This window comes from Tigriopus californicus, chromosome 7 (genome assembly GCF_007210705.1).
Source record: "Tigriopus californicus strain San Diego chromosome 7, Tcal_SD_v2.1, whole genome shotgun sequence".
NCBI classification, from domain to species: Eukaryota; Metazoa; Arthropoda; class Copepoda; order Harpacticoida; family Harpacticidae; genus Tigriopus; species Tigriopus californicus.
Window position 1 is genome coordinate 3,893,935 of NC_081446.1, and position 21,938 is coordinate 3,915,872.

Genomic DNA, 21,938 nt, shown 5'->3' on the forward strand with positions numbered 1-21,938 from the left:
CTCTTCGAATTCTTTTGTTCAATGTTTTATGGTCTTTTATGAAATTGTGACGCCAAACTTAAGATTGTTGCAGCTAATAGTGGAACTTTCAAACACCAAAATATATTATGATTTGTTTAGACTCTCAGCTTTTAACATATTCATTTCCACCAGGCGTTTCCGTTAAGATTTATTCCTTTTGAAAGTGACAACCAAGAACGTTGTCCACCCTCACCCAGTAGTAGAACTGAAAATGATTCAGACCTACGTTCAGAGATGTCAGCCAAACCTTTTTCGTGAACGTATGGGGACGTTCAGGCAAGCTCTGGCAGGTTTGTTTGTTTGCTGGTACCAGAGTCAGGGATGGAAGTTTGGGGCCTCAAACGCGTTTTTGAGAAGCTGACCCTACTTTTGCATTGCTATATGCGGAAAGGTCAACTTCGTTAAAACCAGTTTGAAATGCCAATTTTGCATCACTGGCATTGGCAGGCAAGTTTGTCTGCTGGTACCAGTGCTTGCCTAAATATCCGAATGGGCTTCAACTTTTTTTGCCAGAGCCTAAACCCAGCTCGAGAACATGAGCTGGGCTGACATATAACTCGACCTTTCAAGCTGAGCTGAGCCAGAGTCTAAACCCAACTCGAGGTGGTCTGGGCCAAATACGTTTCAACAGTTTGAGCTGGGCTGAGCTCCGGGCTAGCCCAGAGCTCAGCCTGTTGTCAAGTTTCGAGCTGGGTTCCAGCCCCTTACATCTCTACCGAGCACTCAAAGATGAAGAACGAGTCTAGAAGCAATCCTGTGTTCGAGTCCTAGAAAGGCAGGGTCACGTTTTGACACTCGGTTAAGCATTTTTCATTTTTGCTTCTGTACCCTCTTTTGCTAAAGATGAGAGCCCGAATTAAGGTCCTTTAAGCTAAAAAGCTGCCTTTCCGGTTCAGTACGCAGGAGTTGAAGGATTAACACAAGCTGGATTCTTGGACACGGTCGTCTCCTCTCGTCTCGTCTCACCCGTCTCACCACGGTGGTCAAAAAAGCTTATCAGGTATTGAGAGAAATGCGCATATCCATCTCAACAGTCTTCTTCCTTACAAAAACCATAAAAAGTTATTTTGACGTGATTGATTTATTGAAGACTGGCTCAAATTTGTCGCGCATATAGCTATTAGTTAACAAGATTTGCTTGGATATTTCTGTTGGAATTCAAAAAGGCTTTTGAACCACTGTGGCAGTCGTCTCAATGGTGAGACGAGAGGGGTAAGCTGATCAACGAAGAATCCAGCTACAGGCTATTTCACCATGCTTGTGCTCTTCAAGAAACCAGTTCCTTTCGAGCACAAGCCCCGCGGTTGGATATCCTGCCCTTGCGTCAGATGAACGATTTTTGTAAAGTATTGCGCCATGTCGTTGTAGTAGTGCTGGGGTGAGTCCGGACTCGAGTTGGAGTGCACTCAAGTCTTTTACTCGATTTTGGCGAAATTGGTCGGACTTGAGTCTATTTTAAATGGACTCGGGTGGGCATTCCGACAGGGCAACATCTGATGATTCAAGACGAAATCAGCAAAGAAATCCACATTCACCGTACTATGCTATGATAAGCATTGACGCCACCTATGGTCGCTAGACACCTTTGCCCAAACTTTGAGGAAAGTCATGACCATAATTACCCTGGCCCTCTCAAGGCCTAGTGGACACCCAATTGTTAAGTCCAGCACAAGCTCGCCAGATCTAAATATAAAGGATCAGACAGCACATATGAGACGACATGAAAGTTGTTAGTCGTTATCTATGGCAACCATATCACGGACCACTGATGCCACGCTGAGATCAACAACATGACATCCAATCCCCATCTTCAATGTCACAGGGTTGATTAAGAATTTTGCTTAGAAAACTGTGCTATTCGCTATGAATATTTGAGGAGAACAAATTGAAGATTTGTTCCCAATTCCTTACCTCCCATTCAACTAACTTACACTCATCTCGTAATCGGGCTCCTTCATTGTCCAATGCGTATTGGATATAATGATAATATAGTATAATATGTATTGTTAGATATTGGTACACGCTACAATTCTAGTCAGCCTTACCATCAGATACCACGGACAATCTACGTCACCCAAGTAACACATCGGCCATATTCTAGTAACCTGTAAAAAGTATTAGAGGGCACTAGTCAGTTCTATTTCTCTCTCCGCATAATGAAGTAGCACATTAATCATTTTTCTCTCGCTAATTGCTTCTGGATAAAACTCTTTCATTCCATATTGGTATGAAATACATGGGTAATATTGATCCGGTAGAGTCTTAAAAGTCATACTTTGAATTTTCCTATTAGGATTCCTGATAATCCTTACTTAAAAGGGCTAACCTGATTGGCCAAGCCAAAAATCGTTGATCGACCAAGTTACATATTAAGTTTATACGTTTACAACTAAACTAATCATAATCTTTCGTTTGAACAACACTGGGAATCACACTTCATGCCCCGCATCGTTTTTTAAAAAACAAATCCGGGAAAAACTCAAACCAAAGAAGAAAATTGCTTTTTTAAGTAACTCTCCACACACAAAACGAGACTTGTAAATTCAGACTATTGATCTGTCTAAATAGGATAGTTGTGTAACTTAAATCCCAGAAAAAATCTCATTAATTTTGAAAGTTGTTGAATTGCAAAAGAGCCTTTGTGACTTTGAAAAATGCTGTGACGTCATCAAAGCACCTACTTCAGGAAGGACAAGCAAAAAGTAATCAATATCATGAAAAAACTCGGAAATTACATTTCCATCAAGTTTTACCTTGCCTCACCAAGTCTTACAGTGCACTGTTCCAAAGTTTGACAAACCTATGAATGACCGAACCAGAAATTGAAGACCACCCACACCAGTCACGACAACCATTTCTAAATTGTCAGGGATCTCACATCGGGCCAAAGCGAAGAATAGAGCCAAAACCAAAACAAAGATTTGAATGAGAAAGCCCAAAATAACGATATCAAAACTACAATTGAAGGAATTGAGGTCCTGTTGCAATTTCAAATGACTCTTCAATTTTGTTCTCAAGGTCTCGCAAATCCAGGATTTTCTGACCAACTGTGGTATTGCTTCACTAAAAATAGCGTCATATCATATCTTTATCGAACCATCAGTGGTTCCGTTATACCAAATGGGTTGACAGATCTTAATCCAATGGGAATGTACGGGTTACAATTTTAAGAAACAATACCTTGGGTTTTGGTGGAGTTCTACCGCAATTGTCTTTAAACCTCCTTTTCTTTTCGACTGGAATGGTGCTTTTTGCTTCAGGAGCATCAGATTTTGATTGATGCCTTCAAAATGCCAGAAATAACCATTGGAAAAGAATATAAGGAACGTGTCACCAAAGAGGGTTCCTGCGGAACAAATGACGTCAGAATAGCAATGCACCACATAGGAAACCCATTTCCAAATTGGGTTGAATCCTGGTAAGTACACCTCAAGTTGTTTATGAATATATATGTATATCCCTTGGGGAGAACAGCACGTGGACAATAAGTGCCACGGTTGGTAAGACCCCAAAAGCAAGAAGCCCAAGGAGAAAGCTTCTCTTCTGATTCTGAAAATGATCAAACACATTACAGACTCTAATTCTTTTCCATATTTCATCTTTATTGTAAGGTTACTAATTTGATGCATACTAATATCTTGGACCGTAAAAGAAAAGTCATTGATTGCTCTTAGAGTGGATCATTGGTATCTTATAACACTTTGGATCTAAATATTTCATACTTCGTAAGAAATACGTATATGTGACTTTCATAGTCTAAGAAGACCAGACCTTTTTCATTTGGATTGGATATATCGAAGCTTCAAATTTACTGTCAGAGCTGATTGGTGGTATATTCCTGGCAATTCTGAAACTTTGAAGATGAGCAATTTATTGACAAATATTTTCCTTGGCACCTGACGCAATTTCAAGATATTTGGTGGTTCTAAGCCATGCAATTCATGGCCAAATCTTTTAGGCTTGCCACCTGGAATAAAATCCCTTATGTTCCGTCCATTTCCATTGTTCTGTATCAACCCACATCAAGAATTATTTCATCTCAAGCTTATTTTGCCATTTGCCATTTCAAGTTCATTGGACTCCTTCGCCTCAAAAGCTGATATGTCTTGTTCAATTGGTTCACAATCTCTTCATGCCGAGCGATTATGCTCAATTCCATAACGCAAGCCAAGGCCATTGCTCCAAATCCAAGAGGAAGCACGTAACGAAAAGGCCAGTCCTTCCCTATAATGAATTGTAGGCTTAGATAGTGAACAATCAGGTTGATGAATGTAACGGAGCATCAACCAGGACCATGGAAGATACAATTTTTATTAATTTATAATTGAGTCTGTGTTGCAACCGCAATACATCATATCTTACCACACCATTTGTCATTAACGAATTACATTTTTGCAAATACAGTTGAAGCAATCAAATCTGCAATTCACAACATTTTATGGCTAATTTTGGTTTGGTTACATTGAAGGTATTTTGCCTTCTACTTCTCGAACGCATATCAAATTAGACAGACTAAATTGATGATTTTCTGATTTGGTCCTGTTTAATGCGGGGTTATTATCCAAAACCCAGAAATTCAATTGTGGTTAATATGGCATTAAACCTGTGTTCTACTGAATACCATCTTCATTGGCGTTTGGTAGTTCTGCACAGGTACTACAGGGTATGCGAGCAAAATGTAAACACTCAGTAGAATTCTAATTTCCCACTTTCTAGGACAACTCTAAGCCAACGGTTTCTATTGTTGGAAAGAGGATAAACTCGCTCAAAAAAACATTTGGTGATCTTATTTTTGTAAAATCGAAAATGGAGCCTAAATTGGCAAAGAAGCATCAAATTTCCGATTTGCTCCAAGATGGAGTGTCAAAGTCCATCTTATATCCAATATCCAAGGTCATCAACGTCTCCAGAACCACTAGATCCAATAAAAGCCAACAAGAAAAGTAGTCACAGGAGATTATTGGACACCTCAACGCCAAAATTGTTAAGGACCCCACAGTTGGCACGAGGTGTCTCTTTAATGAGCTGAAGGTGTTTGAGGCCAGAATCAGGAAGGCAATGGGGAGGAATTGGGCCTGAAAAGCTATGTTAAGACTCTCAGGCACTTGCCAACCACAGCCGTGAACGAGAAGATGTTCATCAGGTGGGAAAAGTCCTGAATGTCGTGAAAAGCAATGGTTTCATTGTGAAGATCTTCTCCTGACCCAAGAGCTCTCTTCAGGCACGGAGTAAATTGGAAATTTGATGCTTCGTTGCCAATTCAGACTCCATGTTCAATTTTATCACAGAGATCACCAGATATTATCATAAGCGAGATTATCTTCTTTCAAACAAAAGAAAGTGTTGGTCTCCAGCTATCCGTGAAAGCAAGAAATTAAAAATTCTTCAGAGTTTTCAGATTTTGTTCCCGCACCCTGTAAAATGTTAAAAGACACTTAATGGTACGTCAGACCAAAGGTATAGAATATCAAAATATTTAATTGTTTTAAATTACATTTCCAGTCGACATTTCTTGTCTACATATAACACAACTACTTATCTATTACAAGTTGAATGTTCAAATTTCTTTCAAAATTAATCGACAATTTCGAATTATGGTTACGCTATTGATTTTGGTTCGATCAAGGAACTAGGTAAAAAGATATGCCAAGCATGGCATGTAAAAAGGACCAGAATGAATGAGCTAGCCCTCTTGTGGCAATTGATGAGGGCAAACACATTCATTCTGTGGAGAGCAGACTGATGAGGTTTGGGTAGGGATAATTTTTGATCCCGTCGTTCGATCGAGCTGAAAATTGAAAGAGTTAATTTTGATAATTTTATGCCAGTCTCAATTACAGAAAAAGCAATGTGATCACTCGTTTGAGAGTAGTTGATTCTCGACCTTAGCATCCCCGTTCAGATTCCTGCCATTCATGCCAAAATTGAGCCCAGTAAGTATCGGGAGGACAAGGTGCGGCAAATAAAACTGCCGAACACGATCAATCATTACAATATGACTCAGCTTATACGCTTGAAAATGATAAAAACGAAGCACAAGACGAGAGGTTATATAATTGCATTTTTTTATCCAAGCATAGTGCAAGGTGTCAGTGTTTTGATTGATACCTGGCGATGAGAAGAGCCCACGAGACACAATACAACAATAGCGTCATGTGAGAAATGGCGGTAACCAGGAGGACATAAAGGCTTTATGGCGATGTCCACCGCACTTTAAGCAGCAACCTGCAATTTTTGTCCACTTCAAATGGAACGATTCCCATGGCCATATTCAGTTTTATGAAGCAAAAATCCCAAATATCCATTGCTTTTTTCCGAAAGAGTCGTTTCCGTCACCCACGGTATTGAGTTCCTTGATATAGTAGCCGATGTAATGATTCTATTGTAACTGCGGCATTCCCATAGCAAGAAAGCATACAAGAATGGGCGGGACTCTTACATTAAGGCCCGTCAACAAAAGTGTTTGATTAGCATTTGTTGTTTGATTTATCAAACTATCAATAAACATGGATCTCTGTAAAAATGTATGACTTGGGTGTAAGTCGAATTCAAGGCACGGTACCAACAGTAGGGCAATTTTCCATGAAAAGGTCAAAAGGCGTGCTCACCAATACAAATAAAAGCCGGACAGATTGCACTGTGCATTAAGTAAGTGTTATTCAAAGGTAATATTGAGTCTTTTTAAAACAGTTCAGTAAAGTCAGTTTAAATGAAAAGAATCAATGAAGCAAGGTGAGGTTCGCTGGGAAAAGTCAATCTAGGCTGAGTTGGGTCGAAAATAAGAAAAAATCGTTGATGTATAAGTCACTAATAATTGGTTAGATTATTCATTTGAAGTTTAGTTTTAGCAAGCCAATTCAAACGCTTATAATCTATTTCCTTCCTATTCCTAATCTATTTTCCTCAGTCCACCCTAGCATGGCTAAAAAATCATGTAGCGGAGGTGCATGCCTAGTTGAGATGCATATATCAAGTTCTTGCTTTGTTCATTCATTCAATTTTAAAGTAAAAGAAAGTAGGTTTCCAATTCATTTCAGTAAAATATCGGTTTTATACAAGTAACAAAGTACATTCTTCATCATAATTAACCAATCACGCAGTTCAAGCAACTGAAAATGGAATCAGGCTTCTTCTTCATAAGGAGTGGATCCTTGTCCTCCAAGTCCAAGATGAACGCCACAAAGCTCTCACTGGCCTCGGATACCTTAATCCTTTCCAATTCATTCTCCACCTTCAATTGCCCCACTAATCGTCTCAATTCCTCCAGTTTCCGAAGTTCTGCCCTAGAATAAGAAAAGAGCATGTTCCAAAAAGGTTGTTTTTTCACATAAGTTCTTATATGGTTTGTTTTGGGTTTTCACGGGCTTTTCTAACCTCGCCAGGGAATGCAATACCCAGTATTATTAAAACAAAATGTTATAATTCGTCTATTTATTACCTTTCAATCTTAACATGATATTTGGTCTACCAACGAATTTGAGTTAGCAGACCGAGCTAGTCCTTGAATGCAGGGTTGATCTGGAATGCTATCTAAAATTTTGTCCGAGTCTGACTTAAAAGATGCTACCGGATCAACAGGGTTCAACAATCAATAAGGATCAACAAGTATTTCCAAACAAGTATTTCCAAGGGAATATATTCAGGCATGATGTTTTTGGGTTCGATAGAGGATGGAACCCAATTTCAAAGAACTGTCAGAGTTAATTTGGATGCACAACCGGTATTAAACGCCAAATACAAAGATTGGTTTGTTTTTGTTTGAGCCTGAAGCTGGCTTTTGAAGAAGTTTCAAGTGACTTATATTATCAAGAGTTGAAGTCGTAGAAACTGCATTTTTCAATAACTGTTTTCCATAGTCCAGTGGCTGAACTTAATTTTCTTATTCAATGTAAACCCACATAGTGTTTACCCACGAAAATCATTTTCGCTTATTTTTTGCCCCACAGCTGGGGGATATTTAACGTTGTGGGATATCCATTTTGGCCATTTTCTTCATTAAGCAACCCAATCACATCTAAATGTATTTTAAAATTGTATAAAGTACTTGTATGTGCCCATTCTTGAGAACATTTGAAACTGAAATGACTAGAAATTTCTACCTTTTCGTTGCTGTTTCTGTCTGTGTGGCGCAACCGAGAAGTCCAAAGCAACAAAAACCTCGGTCACACTCGTGAGCAAAGATAAATGTGGAAATAGGGCCGCAGGTTCCGACTTTCCAAATTGGAGCTCCTTTATTTCACTAACATTGTGGCAAGTCATATGAAAGGCCTATTTCAATTTAGCGCTTTAAATAAGCCTGCATTAGTAAGCATAGTTTCATAGCATGAGAGAGGTCCCCAGTTTGATTCACCTACCCGACATTTCCCCGACGAAAAACCAATCTGATTTATGAAAGAGACACTCCTTGATCACACCTTTGTTATCAAGGAGTAAGAGCTTGACGGTCACAGAGTAAACATTTTGTCTAATCGCATACCTTGTACCTTACCTTGTATAAGTCTGATTGGACATGTCGTCAGAATCTTGTTCGTCGGTGCAAATGATGGCTCGCACTGAACTTGAGTTGAATTTTATGTGTTGAATTTCTCGGATTTCCGTTGGCTTATCACAGACCAATGTTGTCTCTTGAAGCCCATGACCCTCCAGGAGGTGTTGCGTTTCTGAACTCGACTCCATAACACTTAACCGACTCAAAGATGCAAATCCTATCTACTGTTTCAAATGAGAGCACATCTCCCACTAGGCTCTGACAGTATTCTGGGGATTCAAAAATCATAGAGAAAAACACTTGGTTGTTGATTGTGCTCTCACAAATGTGCATAAAACGAACATTGAAGTCTTTCCGTTTAAACCGTTGGACTGAATTGGGATACAAGGTGCCTCTATCACGTTTGTGGATTTTCAGCGCACTGACTTACAGTATAGAATTATAGGAACACTTAGGCTAGCTCGTTTATTTGTTAGAACCACTGATACAGATTTGACACCGGGATCAAGACCTTTGTTCTCAGGAGAAGTTTAGTTGAATGTATTGAATTCAGACATGAACCACTGGAAAATGGACGGGGTATGATATGGTCTTGAATTAGCATTTGGAAAGCAAGTGAACGCTTAGTGCTTCTTTAAATAGTACTGACCGTAAATCGGTACAATTAAGAATTTAGATTTTCCATCACACGGATGAAAATTGCAACTTGAGCCCCATCATAATCCCTTCAACGTTTGTTTCTTAAAAAGTTGCTCAAACCCGTTTTATGATGCATGCTAGAGAAGAGAGCAATTGCTTCGCAAGGAGTTGTATTAGGGGGGTTTCTACTCAGAATTTGGACATACAGTCAACAATTCAGATTTGTACCTTAGTTGTCCTAGGTACCTTAACTGCAAATGGAACTTTTTGAACCCCCAGCCACAGCTGAGACGAAAACAATTGAGAGGATCATAGATAACTACATATATACTGTAGATCGATCGAGGGAACTGTTTTTTGCCTTTTTCTAGCAAGCATCGTAAAACAGGTGTGAGCAAGTGATCCGACAGCTTTAAAAAAAACGTTCAAGGGGCTATGATGAGGCTCAAGTTGCAATTTTTATCCATGTGGTGGAAACACTTAAACGAAACAGAAGAAACAAGCCTCTGTTCCGGCTCACCTCCAGAGGTGTCGGAATTACCTTGATTACGTAAAGGCGCAATCGCGTCGCCCACATTCGAGCAAATTGTTGGGAGGGGTGAAATGAAATTCAAAATGCGTCATCATTAGATTGCAATTTTTGACACATTTTGTTCCACTTTCAAGATACGTTTTGAGAAAAAACCAATAAACTCACTGTGGGATGAATCCCATAACGACCCCTGACATTGCCTTCAAAGAAATCAATTCGACATAACAGAACACCTGTCGTACAAGTTTGCAATTGACGTGTATTTTCAAGTCGTTATCGAGCATTTCATGGAAATGTTTTAATGATCCCATCAGTTGCGTGCGGGGAAGTACTTTGCACTCTTAGCACGGCACTTGACGATAGTCCAAGCAAGCTCCTGGAAGGAACAATCACAATACGCCATGAATGGTAAATAATGGAACATCGGGAACATTCGGTCACCTACCTCGGCTATTGACATCGTTGGTGCCGTCGGGGTCTTCATCATCAGCCACTTCGTTGGTCTTCACACCAACCATGAAGGGAGCACTACAAGCTGTAAAATGAATCACGCATACAATCGTTTCTATAATAATGTTAACACCTCAATCACCTTCCCGAGCGTTAAAAGACGTAGACGTCAACGTTTTAAGTTAATTTTCAAACAAACTTACAACACACGATCCCGTTTTCCTCCACATTGGTATCGGCTGTGGCAGAAAAGGTCAGACCACAGAACTTGTTCAACGACACCTGAGGAAAACTTTGGCAAATGGGACCACTGCCTGAAAACAAAAACATGGATGTTTTAACGAAAAAATGCGCGACTCGCGAAAAAAAAGACACTTGCTTTGAATTTGAAGATAATCTTGGGTACAATCAATGTCCGTTTTGGCCTCTTCGTCGACGGTATCCAAACTGAACGCCAACTCTTCATCCTCGCAAACGCTATATTTGATGCAACAATGGCCTAGAATAGAAGAGCACATTTTCATGATGAGGACCACAAAAGTCCCTTGGGTTCCAAACCTGCTTCTTGTCGAATGCAGATATTGTAGTTCTGATTGGCCAGATGACTAGTGACCGGGTCGTCAAAATTGAAGGTCTTCAATTTTCCCATGGTGCCGGTCAAAAATTGAAGGCAATCGTTAGGAGCTCTGGAATTGGAAAGGTATTGTGGAACACTGGAACGCAAATTTGGGAATAGCCTTACTTGTATTCTGATCGACAAGGAATCTGTGCCACTTTGATTTCCCATTCCTTGTCTGTTCTTGAATTGCCATTGAAGTTGAAGGCCAGGGTGGCAGCAGATTTGCCATCATTTCCAACGTCGATGTACACTAAATGGATATGGATGAATTCATTTTCCCTGTTATTGAGGCTTTCCATAGAACTTACTGTGTTGTCCTTTATTGTCGCCGCAAATTTCAGGCACTCTGAATCCAGTCTTCAACTGGAAGATAATCGAAAATCAGCTTACGTCTGTGACCTTTTTTTCACGACTTATTTTGCTTCGTTTAGAAAAACTTCGTCAGGAAAAACACAATAACATCACAGCATTACCCATAAGCTTTGTCAAATTGTAACTAATATCGTCAAAAAAATCCCTTTTCATTTTTTTAAGTTTTTTGCAGTGGAGTCCAAATTGTCCCCTACTTTCTTTTGCCTTGACGTTTTTTGAAGGATATGTACTTTAGGATCTTGATATTAATGGGCAAGCTCTTTGAATGCTAAAATAAAAAAAAAACTTAAATATTGCTCTGCTTTGACTTCACCGATACAGTGATTGGTAGATCCCTATAAAGCCAGAAATGTTGACGAATGGATAGATGTACCAGTGCAAATAGCAAATTACGTGGTTACGAAAATACTAGTGGCAAAAAAACCACTTATTAACAGATGAACCGAGAGCATTGCGCTAACTTCTTGGAAAAGTAAAACACATCACTTACCCCAGTAACGGTAAATGAGTCTGTGACACATTCTCCTCCATTGACTTCGTGTATATCCTCAGATTCAAGATCACTATCGGGAACCAGTGGAGGTCCAGCAATCACAAATGTTTCGAAGTCCAATCGGAGTTGACAAATGCCTAAAAATTAAAACGTGTGTTCCAATTAAGTGACCCAAGCCACATTTTAACATTTGGATATGGCGTAAAAAAGCTCTCAATTTAGAAAGAGAGGCCAATTCTGGGGATTTTGAAAAATCCACAAAACAATGATGTCACCGAAACAAATTCGGTTAAAATGCCCAAAAGAAGGGCGTCATGTTGTTTTCAAAGCAAATGTTATCTTCGTGCAGGCTAGGATAATTTGATTTGGTTTATGGTGTGAATTTTTGACACATTGCCGAGAAACACTAGAGCTCTAGGAGAAGTGCCTCTTGCACCAAGCCAGTCTAGGGTGAAATGCCTAATCATTTGTTTGGCAGCGCTCTGGATAAAAAAAAAACAATCAAACAAGCCAAGTCATAAGCCAACTTGCATCTGCAATTTCTTTTCAAGAATCAGTTCAATTTGGGTATTAATTACATCATGTAGAAATCAAAAAAGCTTGAAAATTGTTATATAGATACGCACAGGCGCTAACATAAATGTTGCTTTAATTAAAGATCAATCAAATCGTACAAGCAAGTAAATAGGAAAAAGCAAGTTATTTTGAAAAATGACAATCCACCAAGCAAAATGTTTTAAAGAGTTCCTACCAACAAATTGTTTAAAATATGGCACCACCGGGCTCATGCCCTGAAAACTGGATCCGAGGTCGTATCGCCTCCAAAGATCAAAGTAAAAGACACAATCCCGATCACTAACATATCCACACAATATGAACAAAAATGCGTAGTGTTATATTTACAACATTCGCGTACCAATACTGCTTTCGAACTTGCCGCTCAATCCAAGCGACTCTCACACATCCCGTTCACACCATCACAGTATTAACGGTCGGAAAACCAATATGACTCTTATCTGCCACCAACCTTAAGGATGTTAAGAAAGACTCAGCTTACCTTCTTCAACCCTCTCGACTTGATAGGTACAATCACTTGGGTCATCCACTTCATCGGGGAATCCGGGATTGCGGACATAAGTATTGTTGTTGGTAATAGTGGTCCCGCACTCCGTCGTGGTAAAAAGACAACATACACCGAACCTAAAAAAATTAAGATTAAAAAAATTAAAAAAAAGCAAAGACGGCCATTATGACTAAATGCTAATTGGAATTGGAGTAGACAATTCGAAAGCAATTTTTTGGATACCCAGATGCACAAGTTCCGGAGGGTCGTCCTCCACGGGCTTCACATTCCCCTACGGTGAAACATGTTCCAGTACGTTGAGAGGTTGAGCCGCTAAAAGAGACGAGAGAAGTTTTAAATGTGAAGGAACTTGATGTTAGTGCTAATGTATATCCTCTCTTACCCACTGACCGCACTGTCAGTGTTGCACATATCGTTCTGAAAGGAAACAACGTTAAAGAGAGAGAACACTGCAAAGAGAAGAATCATCCGTTACAAACCACTTGTTACGTGTTTTCAGACAAAAATAACTTACGCCTTCCCGTTCGAGAACTTTGAGTTTCGGTGGCGTTGGCCTCACTTTTTGAGCCTCGTCTCCGGCCTCCCCGAGCCAAACAGACCTCGAGGAGGAGACACGTCACGGAAAGGATGAAAATGATCTTCATCTTTACCCTAAAAGCTGACAATGTTCAAGGACAATTCACGTCTCACAAGTTTCTTCTGATCCTTACCCAAAGACGAATGGAGATGGAATGATGCCAAAAGTCGTCAGAGATCGACCATAAAGATACAAATTGACCGTTGAATGGGAGAAAAAAAGGTGATAATCAATACAAACCACAAGAGACGCTAAAAAATTCAATCCGTGGACTTGGCCTAAACATGCAGGCAAGTGTTTTTGAATTACGCCTTGGCCGTACAGCAGATGTACTTTAGGNTGGCGTTGGCCTCACTTTTTGAGCCTCGTCTCCGGCCTCCCCGAGCCAAACAGACCTCGAGGAGGAGACACGTCACGGAAAGGATGAAAATGATCTTCATCTTTACCCTAAAAGCTGACAATGTTCAAGGACAATTCACGTCTCACAAGTTTCTTCTGATCCTTACCCAAAGACGAATGGAGATGGAATGATGCCAAAAGTCGTCAGAGATCGACCATAAAGATACAAATTGACCGTTGAATGGGAGAAAAAAAGGTGATAATCAATACAAACCACAAGAGACGCTAAAAAATTCAATCCGTGGACTTGGCCTAAACATGCAGGCAAGTGTTTTTGAATTAGGAACAATTTCTCAAAAGGGCCAGCAAACCGCAAACCCTGCGAAGAGCTAGATTGTGGCATTTCGAAGAAAGGTGAGAATTCCATCAGAAAAATGACTTTATATTTTCATCTCCTTCCGTCTGGAGGAGAATCATTTAGCATCTTAAGAGGGAAACTTTTACAATGCGGGAATGAATGTGATTGTTTTCCATGGAAAAGAAAGACTCTAACAACCTGGACTTACTTGGTCGGTGACCGAGCCACTATATCAAAAAGAACGAGGCAATCAGGTAGGTTGGTATCTCTTGGTTCAGATTTGAGGCATCCATCAAAGAAGACCCTATTGTTCTGGCCTCAAGGAAAAGCAAACACCACTTCATGAGGCTCTGGAGTAAACTTTGAGCACAAGTGATGGATTTGTCATTCAGTCTGGAATTGAGCTTCTCGACGTGAGATCGATCCAAAATCAAAAATGGTGTGCAAATCATCCGGATGGACTTTGGTTGTCATAGCACTTTCCTGGACTTTGGTCTGTCATGCTGAGGAAAGTGGCCGACAAGCCAAGACATGTAAGCATTTGTGGGAAAAAGCTTTTGCATTTGCTTTTTGCATGTATCAGTCAATGCATTTTGCTTGCTTGTATTGCAGTATCCATGTTCCAAGTTGTGCGATTTCCCAATGAGCCTTGTTCCGGGGATGAGGTTCGCAATGGAACTTGCTACACGGGTGATTATGGGCAAAATCTTTTTCCTCTCGTTAGCCTTTTCTAAACCGATTTTCCTCACTTTAGCTGCCGAATGTGAGGCCAAAGATGGAACCAATTCTGGCCCTTGCGCTGGAGGCTTTGGCATCTGTTGCACATGTAAGCGTTAGCATCGTCATCTTGAACAACATGGCCTTACGAGGGGCTGAATCACAGCCGTTTAATTTAAAAGCCGCGTATTTTCTCATATCCACTTTTTATAGTTAACCTTGGATGTGACTCCATGAGCAATGAGAACTCCACGTACTTCCAATCTCCCACCAAAACCAATGAAGGGACTTGCCGCACGAAAATTTGCAAGACCAACGAAAATATCTGCCAACTCAGGTAGCGCTCCTTTCTTAGTTAGAAATTTACTACTCCATGTAAATTAGGAGCACACTTAGTTAGCTCTTGAATGTAATTTACGATATCGTCTATTTCACCGCTACTTGGTTATATCGGATTTAGTGGTCCAAATTTCATCGTTTTTAGCCCCAAAATGCCCCGGTTATATGTTAATTCAATTTCCCAAAGAATTAATATCGATTTTCACTATCGCAAAAATGAAAGATTATTTTTCCATATCTTAAACATTTACTTTAAAAGCATCCAAGGTACATTTAGTTGAGTGGTCACAGAAAATTTCACAAATATCAATGAAGCCTTAAAGAAGCTATTTTCAGTTTCAACAAAGTCTTCAAGAAACGACAAAATCTATAACAATGTTTGTTGTATGTATTGTCTTCAGAATTCAAGTGAATGCATAACTAAGTGTACACATGATGATTGTAAAACACATTTTCAAAGATTACACTTTTAGTGTGTTTTAAGTGACATTATATAGCATTTTTAGCTATTGTGAGACTATGTAAGAAGAGGAAAAATATTCTTTTGTTTTTGTGATATTGAAAATCGATATTAATTCTTTCGGAAATTGAATTAACATATAACCGGGGCATTTTGGGGCTAAAAACAATGATAAAAATATATCATAATTTATATTCAAGGGCTAACTAAATGTGCTCCCAACTTACATTGAGTAGGTTTTTGAAAATTTTAGTTTTTATGATGTTTTTAGGTATGTAAGTTTTTTTTGTGGGCTAGAATTTCACAAACTAATAAAATCAAAATTGTTTCCCATGATTTTCTGAGGGAGAAGAATGCCAATTTGTGTTTGGGAATTTCCATCAAAACTTTAAAGGGTATTTTTACCACTGTGGACAGTTAGTGGTCTCTGGTCAAACTTTGCAAAACCCGGACAGTTTATTTAAATATATTTATTTGAGGGTGACAGGTTGGGTTTGAGCATGGATCTGACCGCACTAGAATAATTTGAATGCTTAATTTAAAAAATAAGTGTGCTTTTAGATTGGATTTCTTTTCCTTCGCCATTGCCGGTCCCAAACCTCCCACCGACGTCGTGGGAGCCAACTTCCTGGGCGAAGACATGGCCACCACCGGAATTTGCGCCAAAGACACCTTTTCCGTAGTCAATCCAGGAGGCACCACTCCACCCGTTATTTGCGGCGAAAATGGAGGCGAACACAGTAAGAAGCCTAGACACAGAATCTTTACAACACTAAGGTTTTTTGAGTGATTGGTTCCCTTCAATTAGTGTACGTGAATTTCGCTTCGGAATGCGTGGACCTGATCTTCGACTTGGGGAGTGGCACGGATGCTGAGTGGAGTATCCGAATTTCGCAATATGATTGCAGCTACGAAAACCTGGCCCCATCCGGATGCTTGCAATATCTTTTTGGCGAAGATGAGGGAACTATCCAATCGTTCAATTTCAAGCAAGACCAACACTTGGCTGACCAACGGCAAAAAGTGTGCATTCGGTGAGTTCCATCTCGAAGCCAACAATAAAAACGACCAAAAGCCCGCAAATATTTTCACGACTATCATCATCCTTTCATAGGCGAGAAATCAATGAATGCGAGATTTGCTACTACTATGAAACCAAGAAAGATATGCGTGTTTCTGGAGCCGGTGACATCAATGATCAATGTTGCGGGTAATCACCATGAGTACTTTGTTACGTAGGTCCATAGAATCACATGGTTTCTTATCGTTCTAGTTACGGCGATGATGGTAGTGATGCTAATGAAGGTGGTGATTGTCTGATTATTCCCTCACTGTTCTACTTCGATCAAGACGGGGAAAAACTGTTCGCGGAAGAAAGTGAATTCTGCGGTGCCGACGACAACACTTTCTCCGATGTCTATGATGAAGCCAAGACAGTCTGCAGTAAGAAGAGCAATCTTGTATAGAGTTTTCTGCCTTATGTGCTGAAGTGGTTTAGCATTAGGCTTGCATGCAGTTCAACAATCACGACGAGGAAGGTTTTGATCATGGTCACTTGTACAACTCGGGTCATGATTTAATATTTGACCGGTCTTATGATCAAGTGATGCTTAAGGATTCCGTTGTAATGGTTTCAGGTCAACGCGTTCCATTCCAATTGACCTTTCTCTCAGACACTTATGAGACTACCGACGAGGCTGATCCCGACGCTGACGAGCCTCAAAGAGGCTTTCGCATCAAATACTTCATGAATGGGAACTGCTGAGTGAGCGACTTTCTGGTTCATATTGAACTACGACCTCCAGTTCCTGGGTGAAAAATGTCTAAGCTAGTTTTAGATGGTTTTTGAATCCAGCTCCTATGATGAAATAAATAACTCTGCTGAAGAAAACAACAACAAATTGAATGTGTGGATCTTTGGGGTTCTCAGGTTTACTTATTTCTTGAAATTGTTCTTGGTAGTACATACGAGTGAGAGACAAAATTGGAATATAGGGTTGAGTGGACATGACAAACAACGATAAATGCTTCTAGGACGGATGAAGCTCCTAGAAATTACCAACGACGTCCTCCACCGCCTCCTCGACCACCCCCACCACGACCCCCGCCGTATCCACCCCCATAACCACGCCCACCACCGCCATAGCGACTACTTCCACCCGATCGGCGTCCGTAGCTGCTGTGGGCAAGCTCCTGTAGCTTGGGATTGACTACTTGTTTAGCCTCTTGTAACACTGACACGAGATCGTTGGCTTTGGCAGAGTTTCCTGGGGTGAATAGGGTGTAGGCGGTTCCTGTGCGGTCCTTGCGACCGGTTCGGCCAATTCGATGAATGTAGTCCTCAGAGTTATTCGGGTAGTCATAATTGATAACAAACTTGACATCATCCACGTCCAATCCACGAGCAGCCACATCCGTGGCCACGAGAATGGTAGTGGCACCGTGCTTGAACTCGCCCAAGACCCAATCGCGCTCCTTCTGTTGTTTGTCGCCGTGAATGCACATGGCTGGGTAGCCGTCCTTCCGCATGAGTCGGGTCAGCTCATCGGCCTTCCTCTTGGTTTCCACGAAGATCAATATCTTGTTATGAGGTTCGCATCCAATTTCTTCTAAAAGTCGAGCCAGTTTCTGCTCTTTCTGGAACTCGTCACACACGTCCACGATCTGAAGAATGTTGTGATTGGCGTGGAGGGTGAGAGCTCCGATGTTGATTTGAACGTAATCCTGGAGGAAATCTTCCGCCAAGCGTTGGACTTCTTTAGGCCAGGTGGCACTCCACATAAGTACTTGACGGTCCGGGCGGATCTGCTCGATGATCTTGCGGATTTGGGGCTCGAAGCCCATGTCCAACATGCGGTCGGCTTCGTCCAAGACCAAGTAAGTGGTGCGTCTCAAGTTGGTCTTCCCCATCTCGAGGAAATCGATCAATCGACCAGGGGTGGCAATGACGATTTCACATCCGTTCTCCAAATCACGGAGCTGGGGTCCCTTGGGTGCTCCCCCGAACACGCACGTGTTTCGGATCTTGGATGAGCGGCCGAACTCGGTGGCCACTTCTTGAATCTGTTGGGCCAACTCGCGAGTGGGTGCCAAGACCAGAACAATGGGTCCATCCCCACGTTCCAAGTAGGGTTGATTGTTGACATGAATAATACCGGGGAGAAGGTAACCTAAGGTTTTGCCCGAACCTGTCATGGCGATGCCCACCATGTTGAGCCCAGAAATAGCGATGGGCCAGCCTTGAGATTGAATGGCAGTTGGGGTTGTGAAGCCTTGTCTCTCAACCTCCTTCATCACGTAGTCCGGGAAGCCACCCTCGTGAAAGTTCATGATGGGATTGGGAATGTTAGATCCTTTGATGATCGAGATCTCTCTTTCCTTGCGATAAGCGTTCACGGCGGCCGGATCAGCATTGACTAAGTTAGGATGGGGATTGTAGAAGTGCTTCTCGAAGGGCACCAGACTGTATTCGTCCCATCGGACCTTGCGGAGACCTTCACCGGGTTGCTTGCCCTTCATGCCACCACCTCCACGGCCTCCGTATCGGTCACCTCCACCTCCATAACGATCACCTCCACCGAAACGACTGCTGCCTCCACGGTCGCTACCAAAGCGGCTTCCTCCTCCGCCGCCGCCACCACCATAGCTGCTACCACGACTTCCACCATAACTACTTCCTCCACCGTAACGATTCATCTGAATTTGAAGAATAAATTAGTACATCATGCAAGGTACGAGCAGTTTTTTTTATCAAAAAAAAGAGTCAATCACTACAGCATTTAACTCCTGGGCCGCAAGAACAAGGACGAATGGAATGGCTTCCAAACCTTACCTTGAGTTTCCTCCACTAAGCGAGTGAGAGCGGAGGACGGCCAAGGAACTTAAATACTGTACCGTGAGTGAGCAACGAACATCAGAATCCAGGAGGACGATACCAAAAATCTGTCCCCTGAAAACCTGTGACAAAATAAATTAACGCGTGGAATCCCTCCTGCCAAGGCAATGCATCAACCAAGACCACCATTTGAGATTAGAAAACTTCCCCAAGATCTACCCATGAGAATAGAGAGTAGAATCTGTCCAAGATAACCCTGGGCTAGGCATTGCGCAGATCCCTGGTTGAATTCGACTTTGAACGAGGCAAGGCTGTCAGGTTTCAATAACAGTATAGCAAATTCGCCACCCACCCACACTAAAGTTGTTCGGTTTTTACCCAGTTCCCATGTTTTCCCTATTCTCAAGATAGATATTAGAAATGTGTTTCCCAACGTGAGGATATATATGTGTGTGTATCAACGTTCAGTGATTCTTGCGTCGGATCCGGACTCTGACTCCATCCGACCCCAAGAAAACCTGGGACATTGATGGCGCCTGACACTCTGACCTGTCTTCGTTGGTTACCCGTCATCATTTCCGGTACTGACCCGCTCTGAGTGTATACTAGCTCATCCTCCGTCCATAACGCGTCAGTCTCTTGATCCCGCTTGGCTAGCCAAAGGTTTGAGGCCCGGCTGCTTCACAAGAAGGACGATCACCGTCAAGGTTTCGGTGCTCAGGAGCTTTTATTGTGTCAAGACGACGTCAGAACGATCAAACAAAGGCAATCGGAATCGCTTCAGAGAAACGTGAGCCTTTGCTTCGAGGTGATGAGCTAGTAATGCCGCCAAAACGAATCCTGGAGACAAGTGCCAGTGACGACTAATCAATCGATAGAAAGAGACCGATGGTAAAAGTTATCGAGTTTGCTTTCGGCTAAAAAAAACAGGAACCATTCCCCATTTGCATGATAAGTAGTTGTGGTCAATTTGGAAGCAGGACTGTCTGTAGGCTGTTACCAACAAAGCACCCCGAAGCTCAAGCCTTACAATAGTCGCGGTAACAGGCTTAAGAAATTGATTCCATACAGTAACAGTCCAAATTGACAAAAGCCGCAATCATCGATATAATCTCTTTATCTGTTCCCGATCAGACGAGCCAAACCGAATCACCGTGATCCCCCACGGCCAGTCAGTCATTCGATCGCTCGGTGCCCCACGTGGACCGGTGAGCAACGGGCACAAGGCCGGGTGCAGATCGAAATCGATCGACCACCACGTGGTAGGCGTCAGAGAGTTCCAGGCGAAGCGGCCACCCTCACTCACACCCAATCACGGTCAAACGGAGAGCCATGTGAGCCCATCCTGGCTGGGCTGGGGGCGAGTGAGAAGGTAGCCAGTAGCCTGGAAGGCGAACACACAACTAACAGGAAGTTCATGATGGGCATGTTGATGGAGGATGGAAGATGGAGGATGGATCCACGCTTGTTTAAGAGACTTTCCTCGTGGGATCGAGGGCCAAGGAAAGGCGTAACTCACTCTCAATAGATGTTGGAGATGTTCCGGATGTTTCGGGGGTTGATTCCAAAGCGATGCGACCAAGGATGGACAAGATTGGCGGCGATTTGATCTCACGAGAATTCACACACGTCCGTTCAGAACAGTGGATGATTCAAGATGGCGTGGAGTCAGACAGGGTGACTAATCGGAGATGTCAGACGAATTGGGAAGGGAAAGCCCACGCTCAGTGTTGCCGTAAATATGTTGGTATTAGTTGGTGCTTGTGATGAAAAAATGGCACGAATTTCCAAAATTAAATATAATTGAAACAAAACGCCTGAAATCTGTCAAACTTCTGAGGTTGGTAAAATTATTTTGTAAAAGTATATTCAAAATCAGTGGAAGATTTAAGAAAAAATCATTTCAATACGTCTATTAAATTTCTTAGTTTGACCTCATATAGAAACTTCCCTAAGATTATATCAGCTGAATCTTCTTATTGTTGCAGAAATTGTCACATAAAACCGAAACTGGATATAGCAAAATGCAATATTACTTGAGCTCATTACAAGCTCATAGGGCTTGAGAGCCAGATCTTGTAGCATAGAATATTGCCGTATATCAGAACTAGTGATGAGATCAAACAAACAATCAGGAAATACTGTGATTGAGAATACCGATCTACATCTTTTAATTGGATGCCACATGGCTAGTGAGACACAAGAAGCCTTATAACTAGCGTCAAAATGCGGCCCTCTTTTCCATTTGTCCAACTTGGTTGGAGTCTTGGCTCCAATCTGACTTGTGCATTAGGATGCATTGGAGTCTTTGCTTTTCAAGTTTTCCAACAACCTGAGTTTTGAAAACTCATTTCATCTCATGCAATAGGCCATGTTAAGTAAAGGAAATTCAAGAAAAATGGAGTGGGGCAGCACTGATCTGGAGCAATTTTAGGAGGGAAAAATTAGACAAACATTATAGCCAACTTGCCTTTGCACTCGACCCTGAATCCAATCGAATTTTCAACTATTGAGTGAGTTGTACTACATAACTCAAACGTGTGCCATTTTTTGCAACTCTGTCACTGTACTAATATATTGGTTTAATATCAGAATACCGATTGCTTCAACAAGCC

At 41.6% G+C, this 21,938-nt stretch overlaps 4 protein-coding genes across 5 annotated transcripts; 1 reads left to right on the plus strand and 3 right to left on the minus strand.

Moving 5' to 3' along the window:
• Positions 1-7,037: 7,037 nt before the first annotated feature.
• On the minus strand, positions 7,038-8,953 carry LOC131884037 (uncharacterized). Its single transcript, XM_059231670.1, has 2 exons — positions 8,510-8,953; positions 7,038-7,304 (listed from the first exon to the last, which is right to left on the minus strand). The coding sequence occupies exons 1-2, from the start codon at positions 8,695-8,697 to the stop codon at positions 7,106-7,108; spliced, it is 387 nt and encodes a 128-aa protein (XP_059087653.1). The 5' UTR covers positions 8,698-8,953; the 3' UTR covers positions 7,038-7,105.
• A 966-nt stretch (positions 8,954-9,919) lies between these two features.
• On the minus strand, positions 9,920-13,523 carry LOC131884036 (uncharacterized). Its single transcript, XM_059231669.1, has 13 exons — positions 13,409-13,523; positions 13,213-13,349; positions 13,081-13,147; positions 12,921-13,010; positions 12,672-12,814; positions 11,612-11,751; positions 11,058-11,112; positions 10,873-10,999; positions 10,689-10,816; positions 10,506-10,629; positions 10,334-10,440; positions 10,126-10,215; positions 9,920-10,056 (listed from the first exon to the last, which is right to left on the minus strand). Exons 2-13 carry the CDS (start codon positions 13,340-13,342, stop codon positions 10,022-10,024), a joined length of 1,236 nt encoding a protein of 411 aa, XP_059087652.1. The 5' UTR covers positions 13,343-13,349; positions 13,409-13,523; the 3' UTR covers positions 9,920-10,021.
• Positions 13,524-13,641: 118 nt separating this feature from the next.
• Positions 13,642-17,363, plus strand: LOC131883175 (uncharacterized). The gene is made up of 11 exons (XM_059230561.1): positions 13,642-14,028; positions 14,156-14,226; positions 14,296-14,505; positions 14,585-14,662; positions 14,727-14,798; positions 14,903-15,026; positions 16,050-16,228; positions 16,297-16,522; positions 16,603-16,698; positions 16,762-16,931; positions 17,126-17,363. The coding sequence occupies exons 3-11, from the start codon at positions 14,409-14,411 to the stop codon at positions 17,251-17,253; spliced, it is 1,170 nt and encodes a 389-aa protein (XP_059086544.1). The 5' UTR covers positions 13,642-14,028; positions 14,156-14,226; positions 14,296-14,408; the 3' UTR covers positions 17,254-17,363.
• A 26-nt stretch (positions 17,364-17,389) lies between these two features.
• LOC131883174 (uncharacterized) lies at positions 17,390-21,001 on the minus strand. 2 transcript variants are annotated; one of them, XM_059230560.1, is made up of 3 exons: positions 20,843-20,981; positions 19,321-20,707; positions 17,390-19,184 (listed from the first exon to the last, which is right to left on the minus strand). In XM_059230560.1, the coding sequence occupies exon 3, from the start codon at positions 19,182-19,184 to the stop codon at positions 17,544-17,546; it is 1,641 nt and encodes a 546-aa protein (XP_059086543.1). In that variant the 5' UTR covers positions 19,321-20,707; positions 20,843-20,981; the 3' UTR covers positions 17,390-17,543. The 2 variants fall into 2 exon arrangements, with proteins under 2 accessions (XP_059086543.1, XP_059086542.1); XM_059230559.1 differs by lacking the exon at positions 19,321-20,707 and having other exon boundaries at positions 20,843-21,001.
• Positions 21,002-21,938: the final 937 nt, after the last annotated feature.